Genomic DNA, 10,275 nt, shown 5'->3' with positions numbered 1-10,275 from the left:
TACTTTTAATTACGCATTTTATCATAATTGTTAATAATACCCAATGATTTCTCCCATGACTTGAGTCTCAATAATTTCTTTAATGACATGAGTCAATGATTACCCCAATCGACTAACGTCAATTAATGACACATGTGTCGCCTGTTACGTTTGCTAGTCGTATGACTAAGTCCAGGCTAGCTATAAGGATGAAGATGGGAGGAGACGAGACTATAAGTTTGGGGAACTGTATTTGGTGGAATCTGGTATACAACTGAATTATAAAAGGCTTGCTGGCCTTACATGACCTACTATTGACAGCATAGTAGTTCTACTCTAATTTGTTCAATACGTAAACACGTAACATCGCCAATCAGCATGTACTGCGCTTGACTCTTTAGATCTTATAATAGGTTCAATTTGGTTTACAAAATAGATTGTCCTATTGGAAATTGGTGACGTACGTGTCGTGCATGCGACGTATATGCCATTGATGTTCGGGTTTTCACATAATCTTTTTCAGTACTTCCGTACTTCCATGTCCTATGTTATCTCGCTTGTCTTTCGAGCGAGGAAAATATGCGAACAACAATGCGGTATAGCGTGAGCTTGGAGATAACCCCGCCTCAGTCGATATTGAGCCATCAAAACCATGCATTTCTGTGGATTAACGTGCTCTGCGAATAGAGGTAAAGCGTTGGTTTTTCCAAGCGTTTGCATGGGAAATTTTCATGGCGAGATCGAAGTTGGCGTGCACGTCATCGTACCGTCGATGATATTGGAAAAATAAATATTCTGGAAAATTAATCGGTAGCATGAACACTGAACAAGTGGGTTGCATTGGAATTAGATTATGAGTTAAATTAAGAACATGCAACGTGCTTTTGGTCGGATATCCCGACCTCATACGTAAGAAATGTCTGAAATATTAGTTAAAATACAAATGAACAGAGTAACTATAACATGATGTACATCGAGTTCTTGTACTCCCACGGGTGAAGCAACATTTAATAAATCAAGATATTTATTTCAGCATCGAAACTCCACAATTTAAATTATGCTCTTGCTTTCTTTGTTATATAACATAGTTTCTTCAATCGAATTATGCTATAGCGTTCCAACAATCTGTAGAATTCCTGACAGTGCAATCCTCGCCCGCCATGACGCACATCGGAAACGAAGACTACGCCATCAGCGCACGTCCGTACACGTCAACGCGGCGCTCAAGTTCACATGCAGAGATGATCAAGGCTCAGTTTAATCTTTATCAAGTGAATGGGGTAGTATCAATCATGAATTTTAGGAGCAAAACAAGTGAAATTGCTTTTTTTTTGTAAATTAACCGTAAGCGAATAAATCATTAATTTTGTATTTTTTGTTGACATTTTGTCAACAGTAGTTAGTGGTAGAAAAGAGCATTTGTTTTCACTACGGAAATGAATCACGTACGTAGAATCACAAGCAAAGCTGAAACTGACTGTATGACATGAGCAATAAAGCCAATAATATACGCTAGAGGAAGCGAAAAATAACAACGATGACTGAAGTGTTACTCGATGTGTAGAGAACAACTTGAAATATGATGAATTAATTTGAAGTAAATTAGACCACTCCATAAAAAGCTGCATAGTTTAAATATTTTTATCAAATTATAGATGTTAATAACATATAAACGTTTAGTTTAGTTCAGTTGCCGATTCGATTATTACGTTAAGTAATAATCGAAGCTAAGGCAGTGAATTTGTTGCATCTTTTCTCGGCAGAAACAGGATTGCGAAGAGGCTTGAAGTTGGATTAAAGTCCTGCGTTTGAAGAAAGCAAAACTAGTAGTAATGGCAAGTTAATAGTGGCTTCAGCGCTCATTAATAAATAAAAATGAATGAATTATTAATAACTCATTTCAGCGGCCGTTCGACCTGTCGCCGATTCTTAACATCTCACTGCTCCAATTTAACTGTGCTTTTAACCGCCCGGCCTCCTCGCTGATTCCAACCATGAACTGGTGAACGGAGCTGGGATCGAACCGCAGCTCTCCTCACCAATCCTGTGATGTTTTGAACTGAAGCCACTAGGTCACTCTACCCAATATCTGTATTGTTTTATTTGAATGAGAAAAAAACTTTTGATGAGATAAGGCATACTAAATTATTGCCCAATGAACTGAATTTTACTTCTGAAATAATTCGTGTTTTTCAGGGCAAAAAATGTTAGCGCACTCTGTTATGGCGTTCTGTCATATATTAACGTATTTTTGTGATTAAGGTACGAGAGAGCTAAGCTCGTTAACTTAGCGGTTCTTTATTAATTCCAGATAAATATTCTTAGGATTAAGATAAATCAATAAATTGTGGTTACCACAGTGTTTTGTAATATTTTAGTGAGCTATTTCAACTTAATTGATGGTTGATGCGTTAATCATGGAGTAATTGAACTTGTACCAACCATTCAGATGAGGTTCAATTCTCCATATTCAATTCCATGACATAACAACGTCAGCCCCGAAACACGCAGGTAATCGTCAGGTCATATATGACATGTGAGTAACTCTTGATATTTTAATCAAAGTTGTGCTGAGCATGAACTTCAGTCCCGCCATCTTGAAGCGTTGAATATTGCGTCATCTTTCACGCAGCACGTTTGGTCACTGAATATATTTAATAATACAACGATGTGTCAGTTTTAAAATGTTTAATTGAATTATGAGTAACATAACTGTTATACTTAAAATGTTCACGTCTATAACGGTTTCACCGTGATTGCAGTTTTTGTTGATTTAAATGGCTGAATGCTTCACTACATTCTGTATACGTGTTACAGGATACTTCCATCCTAGGCTCCTCAAACGTAAAGCAAATAATCCTCAAATAGTTGTCTCGTGTTTTTAAGCACAAGGTATGCGTATAATACTTCAGTGACGTCACAATGAACCCTTTAATATCGCTGACATGATGTGCTCCACAAGTCCTTCCGATTAAACGAGTCGGACTGCGCACCAATTTGTTCAAGAGTTAGCTGTTGTTGCCGAATTGATTGGCATCAAAGGTTAGCATCATACAGGATCCTAGAATTTTCGGACAACGCTGAACAAATTTTTAACTGTAAGACAAAAAATAATTATTCAAAAATAAAGCACAGTGGTTAGTTAGGTAACAGCTGAACATCGTTCGCTCGAGTTCGAACTACGTCGTAACTATGCGTCCGCTGTCCTGTTCATCCAAAGCTATAAAGGAGGCCGCAACAACAGCCGTGCAGACTACGTCTAACGTTACTAGTACAAGGTTGAGTGTGTGTGCCCTCTCTCTCTCTCTCTCCATCAAGGCATCATTTAGAGCGCTCACCTTTATTTAATTAGCGTTTGGACTACAGAATATTTTAGCACACTGTCAAGGTACGTTTTAAATTAATTTCACGTTTTTTAGACTTATAGGTTCACGCGGACCGCGCTTACCAGTAAGTTACCACTACCAGCTGACTAACCGGTGGGTTATAGGTACACTAACTTGACTAAGGCTGAGTGATGAATGTATTTCTTTGTGCCCCGTACGGCCAGATGGCGCTGAATCTGTAAATCATTGTTACAAATCCGTGTTAGGCTATAAAATTTACAGTTGAACTTTAACTGTAATAGTTGAACTGTTTCAAGCAAAACTACAATATAAATTTTAAAGTATTGATTGCCTTGTTAGCTAATAAATTTTATTGGAGTTTGGAGAGCATCACTTAGCTTGAATCAACTGCAATTAAGTTTGCACCACATAATCATAACAATGGCCAAAAAAGACTTAAGTTCCTTTGATTTTGAGCACCTTTATTATTAATTAGATTGGTTTAACACTTTAACTTTAATAGTGTTGTAGGATAGAATGTATATATAATATACTAATACTGTAAAATACAGTAATACTGTCACAAGTAGAATATTACACAAAAGCTGAAATTTGATCTGTAACTTTAAGATGAAACTGATGAATGGCAGCAGGCAGCTCAAAACCACTTGCCAGTCACCACTCATTTCAGATGTTTAGCTACCAATTGCCATTAACATTAACAATCTAGAATTTTAAGCAAAATTTATCAAACATTGTGCTTAAAAACAGTTATCACAGGTTCATTTGCCAATTGCCACTAAAATGATTTTTCTAAGTAGAAGGCCTAAAGATGTCTTTTGAGTTTTTCCTTAATCCTTATTATACTGCATTTCTCTTCAACTTATATGAATATTCCACAAATAGGCTACACGGCTTCAAGTTCTTGTTTGTCTATCTGCTACGCTACAGTACAATATTTAACACACTTCTACAAGTTCTATCTGTCCAATAAGTCTACAATTTTACACGCTGGCATAAAGTTGTCAAATTCAAGACTATGCATGAGCATGAATGATGAATCAATTGACAGAATAAAAAAATCTAAATAATTTTTAAATTGATAAAATAATTTTATAATGTTTAAAAATGAAATAGCAATCTGGTCAAAGCATAGTTATATATGCAAATAATGCAATTTGGTCAAAGTGTGAATCAAAATCTTGTATTCATTAGATTTATTAACTTGTCTTTAAAGATGAAGAGAAGGCTTAGATCTTTGACAGTATAAACTTTCTAATCTTTTAAACTTTTTTCTCTGTCAGCTTCTCTAGTTGGTAGAAAGATGCAATTAATTATGTTCTCAAGCTAGAAACTGATGAAATAGAATTTAATTTTAAAGCTAAAACTGAATTTTCTTTGATAATTTGAAATTACAAATTATTTATGATAGAAAATGGACAGGCACTGAAATTTTTTACAAAATATCTAATTCTTGGCTTCAAATTTCTTGAGAATTTGCATTTGTTCTAATAAATTAACTGATGACTTAAACACTGATTTTAAATTTTGCATTGCAGATGCGTTTAGTAGTGCTTCTCCTCGGCCTGGCCTCAGTTGCCAGCGCTGTGTCATTCTATAATGTTGTCATGGAGGAGTGGGAGGCATTCAAGGTTTGTAAAACTTGTGTATATATCATTGGTTTATAAAATTATACAAAATTTTTTTTTTGAGGCATGATTTGATTTATTTCAAAATTTTTTGAAATTTTTCCTGTAACTTCTTTCAATTTTATGTATATCTATGTTTAGCTTCAGATCATTCATAATGGCTGAGAAGCAGAGAACTTGTAGAACAGAACTGCTATGCAACTGAAAAGAATTCCTGAAGCCAGTTAAGGCAATTCTTGTTGGCTATTGTGAATATTGTTTACCTTAACTGACAAAACCTGTAGCTTTTTCCATGATCAAGATTCAGGTCTCTTTTTAGCGCATCTTCTCATTTATGGAAAAAATTCACTATTGTGCTTGCCATGTCCGTCTATCTGTCCTTCCGTCCGTGACCTCAAGTTTTCATTGACGAGAAAATGCGCTCTCTGTCACTCACTGCAGTGAGTAATGAGTTATATTTTTTTGTATTTTTGTATTCATTTGTGTATTTTACAACACTTCTCTTTAATTTCACTTATTGTTTGTTTGTCTGCTACAAATCTTGTAATCAAAATTTAATACACTTCTACTTATCCTATCGATCTGAAATTTTGCACACTTGTGTAAAGTTGGAGACAATGCATGAATCAAATGTCAAAATGAATAATTTTAAAAATAAAAAAAAATGTTTCGCTAGGTACATTGAAAAAATTGAAAAAATAATGTTGTCAGCTACAAATCTTATAACTGATATTTGACACAGTTTTACCTGTCTAATTGATCTGAGATTTTGCACACTTGTGTGAAGTCAGAGGCAATGCATGAATCAATTAACAGAATAAATAATTTTGAAAAAAAATTACATTAAAAAAATTTTATATATTAAAAACATTGAACAATTATTTTTTTTAATATTCGAAAATTAAATGAGAAATTCATTGTACAGGTACATCTGTAAGATTAGAGACACTGGATTCTTTGGAAGTGTTGTCTTTAAAAAGTAATATTTAAACATATATTATTTATAACCTTTATTTGAGTGGCCCACTTCATTTTTAAATAACAAATTGAAGCCAAAAAATGTAGTTTTAATTAGGTATAAATTAATTTGAACCAGCTCTCTGCAGTTACCCATCTGCACAGTAGTGGGCCTTAACCTTCTCAATTGCTTATTCCAAAAATTTTCTCCAATGCTCTACTATAGATTTTCCTGGTGTGTTTTCGTCTTCTATATTGCATGTTGTTCATTGGATGTTTTCTACAGCTCACCCACAACAAGAAGTATGGGTCTGTGGAAGAAGCCTTCCGTCTGAAGGTCTTTGCTGAGAACAAGCATAAGATTGCCAAGCACAACCAGCTGTACAACAAAGGAGAGCGCACTTTTAAGATGAAGATCAATCATTTTGGTGATTTGGTGAGTGAATCACTAGAGGATTCTATGTCAAAATCTTGCTTTTTATCATGACTAATTTTATCATTAATTTCATTGTGGTAGTCTCTGAAGGCTTGTCATGTGCATGACGGCGACCACTAGCACCGGCTCTGATAACAATTGCTGGTGCGTAGGATGGTATAAAGTTTACTGTCGATGGATATGTTCCGTCTTACCATTGAGAAAAGTGGAAAAGTGTGGGATCTGGCACATTACTCCTCTTTAGGACTCGGTTGTATGACAAGATTCATGGGTGTTGTTTATCTTTTGTGCGCCTGGAATGATGGCTTAAGAGTCTTCCATGACAGACTTTCCTTGTTTGATCGGGCTGTCTGTCGGTGGGGTCCCTTCTCATCTTGCACAAAGGTTAAATCCTAATGTTTTCTAAAGGATCACTATTTTGAGAGAAATCGTAGCTAAACTGGTATAATGTATTTACTGTTTACAGTTACACCACGAGTTTGTGAGCATGATGAACGGCTGGCGCGGCAACGGCATGAACAGGAGCACGGTATACGAGGCATCGAACTATGTGGAGCCCGACAGCGACGTGAAGCTCCCCGAGACTGTGGACTGGCGCACCAAGGGGGCCGTCACTCCTGTCAAGGACCAGGGCCAATGTGGCTCCTGCTGGGCTTTTTCCACCGTACGCTCACTATCGGTCTACTCATGTTGCCTACCGTTACCAGAAATGAATAACATACAAACGATTAATCTAACTGTAGGCTGTGATTGAGTAACGTGCAAAATTGAAACCAATTTCTCCTAAATGAAAGCAGTTTACTAGAAATAATTATTAGAGAACACACTTACATTACTTCCACTACAAGTATCCAGTGCCAGAATTTCATTGGAATCGTCATCCCAGCATTACGATCATGTGTTATTCTGTTTGATTTCATTCAAGTCCTGTATTGTTTCCCAAATATTTGTACAAGGCTTCAAACAATTGCAAAATACTTCGGAGTTTTCTAACTGTTTTGTTTTGCTCAACGATGTTATATTTCCTTAATACAGTAAATAGATTGATTTCTGTATAAACTACATTTCTACCGTTTGGGGTTTGGCCTTACTTTCACCCTTGTATTCTAGACGGGATCATTGGAAGGCCAGCACTTCCGCAAGACGGGCCAGCTGGTGAGTCTGTCTGAACAGAACCTGGTGGACTGCTCGGGCAGCTTCGGAAACGAAGGCTGCAATGGCGGACTCATGGACAACGCTTTCCAGTACATCAAGGCCAACGGCGGCATCGACACTGAAGACGGATATCCGTACAAGGGAATTGTAAGTAATCGCCGACTGTTGGATTTACTTGCTAGGTCTTAATTACTATCGCACACCATCATGATAATCAAACTAACTTTAAGTAAAGGGTTAAAGAAGTTTTCACTATCATGCACATCTTGAAAAGTTTTTCTCCATTGTGATAGCGATGATCGCAGCAAATCAGAAGTGACGAGCGGTTAGGCCTGCGAACTGAAAACAATGCTGTTATTCGAGCTTGAATTTAAGTGCAAAAATTTCTGAATGATTATGTGTGTAAGTCACCGCTAATTTGATGTTATTGCTTCTAATTTATTGTTACATACTACTTAGGCGGTTGATACGATGAGCCAAAAGTATTATTGGAGACACAGAGCAGAGTGTATTTTAGAATTCTCGCTGGTTCAAAGTGGGAAAGTAATGTTTCAAAAGTTTGGAACCACTTCTTGGAAAAAAGCATTCAGATATCGAATGCATAGCACACAATAATTGATTTATTTATAAGAAGTTGTTATCGAAGAAGTATAATTTGTTTGGTACTGTTCAAGAGCATCTGTACTGTGAACAATAATAACTAATTCAAAGCCGCTCCTATTCTGAAGGATGAGAAGTGCGAGTTCAGCAAAAGCGATATCGGCGCCGACGACACAGGCTTCGTGGACATCAGGAAGGACAGCGAGAAGGCGCTGAAGGCGGCCGTGGCCACCGTGGGTCCTGTGTCCATTGCCATCGATGCTTCCCAGCCGTCCTTCCAGTTCTACCACTCGGGTGAGCAGCTCTCGGCCTTGCGTGGCTTTCTAAAAATTCCTTAATTTCTTCAAAAAAATTTAAGATTTGACCGGTAATGTATGTGTTGCATGCTTTGTATGGGCGATAACTGCTAATTTGTTTGCTTCCCTATATAAGTTTGCATTCGTCTGATTGTAGTGTTTGAAAATGGTTTAAATTTTTCTGTATATTTAATTCATTTCTAAAAATCCTAACCGCTAATGAAATGAAACTGGAATTATTAATTGCTAATTCTACATCTACGTTAAAATAATATGAATAAAAGTTCATTTCTATCGTCACTGACTTTGTTGCTCGACTCTTGCGTAACATTAAAAAATAATGCCGTTCGGCTTGCTTCTTTGATTTGCCTATAATTTATTTTTTTCCTACCACAAATGCAAATTTTAAATTGGATGAAATCAATGTGCAGGCGTGTACAACGAGCCAGAGTGCTCCAGTGAGAACTTGGACCACGGCGTCCTGGTTGTGGGATACGGAGCGGAAGACGGTCAGGACTTCTGGATCGTGAAGAATTCATGGAGCGAGAAGTGGGGCGACGAAGGATACATCTACATGGCTCGCAATGCGAACAACATGTGCGGCGTGGCCTCGCAGGCGTCCTACCCTCTTGTGTAGGCCAGCACGGCGCTCGTCCTGCTCTCTGGTCTGCACTGGAGGAACATGAAACTGTGTGGTTGTTATGGTGAGAAGATCATGACGCTCCTCCTTTAATTCAATCCTATGTTCTCTTCCTCTTCTTATTTTTAATTTGCTCAATTTTTTAGGCTGTTGAATGGAAAGCCTATTCTTACTTGATTCAGCACATTTTCAATATTTTATACTGTATGACTCAATTTAGCACAATTCTAAGTCTCATCTTGATACTCATATACGGTATGTGCAATTCGTTGCTCTAGCCAAATTTTATTCTCAACATTTTCTGCCGTGTTCACTAGGCATGTCTCAAGAGTTCTTGAACAATCACCATGGCTGCTTTGTGCGAGGAACAAGCTAGTTTTAGATCAACGTATATATATAAGGTTTCTGTGTTCTACGTTTTACTGTCGCCATTTTGGCTTTTTACTTTTACGTAGTCTTACTGGATTTCCCAATAGTTTTAGGCCCGCTCATTATGTCATTATATACTCTGCAAAGATCTCTTCTCTTGCTACTCACAGTAAATTATTTTACACTGACCCGTGCATTCTTAACCTATCTATCTTTAATCATGAGCTTTGGCTGAGATATTGATTTCTAATCGCGTTTATCAAGGCTGTCTAGAACGAATCGTTAGGTCTCCCTTAATTTCGACCGAGAAATATTTCGAATTCAGTCAGAAGTTGACCGAAGTCAGTCGAAGTTGACCTCGTAAAGCTCATGTTAAATGGTATTAAACCTCTAGCAATGGAGCAATGGACGTCATTGTGCCTAATTGTTTGTAATGATACTTTATTTTCAGAAATGCTCAGGTTTCCATTAAGAGAATTGGAAATGAGGTCATTATTATTATTATTTAATTTTTTTTTTTTTTGAAAACATTTTTATGGCTTCTATTATAATCGAGATGTTGTGAACTTAGTTTTTACGTATTAAGACGATTCGAGTCGAAACGCAACACCTCCTGGTGTTATTAAAATAAACAAATGATATTTGTAAGCCACTATAACGAGAGCACGAATGTCACGAGTCTTTTGCTTGCTTAATTTGAATTTCGATTTTGTTGAGAGGGGTTCCCATAATGCGAACTGACCAAAATGCTTGTTAAAACGTTTTTTTTTCAATTTTTGACTTCAAAATTATGTCAAAAGCATAAACGATAAATTTATTAGAATCAAACAACAGCCAGACTACTTATTAATACATAAAAAAATTATGT

At 36.7% G+C, this 10,275-nt stretch overlaps 1 protein-coding gene across 1 annotated transcript; it reads left to right on the top strand.

The window, feature by feature from the left end:
* Positions 1–3,192: 3,192 nt before the first annotated feature.
* On the top strand, positions 3,193–9,595 carry LOC108680371 (procathepsin L). Its single transcript, XM_018169180.2, has 7 exons — positions 3,193–3,367; positions 4,865–4,957; positions 6,198–6,347; positions 6,814–7,011; positions 7,458–7,649; positions 8,231–8,396; positions 8,830–9,595. The coding sequence occupies exons 2-7, from the start codon at positions 4,865–4,867 to the stop codon at positions 9,033–9,035; spliced, it is 1,005 nt and encodes a 334-aa protein (XP_018024669.1). The 5' UTR covers positions 3,193–3,367; the 3' UTR covers positions 9,036–9,595.
* Positions 9,596–10,275: the final 680 nt, after the last annotated feature.

Source organism: Hyalella azteca, unplaced genomic scaffold (genome assembly GCF_000764305.2).
Source record: "Hyalella azteca isolate HAZT.00-mixed unplaced genomic scaffold, Hazt_2.0.2 contig1718, whole genome shotgun sequence".
NCBI lineage: Eukaryota > Metazoa > Arthropoda > Malacostraca > Amphipoda > Hyalellidae > Hyalella > Hyalella azteca.
The sequence above is the reverse complement of the archived record's forward strand: the minus strand, read 5'-3'. Positions and strand labels throughout refer to the sequence as shown.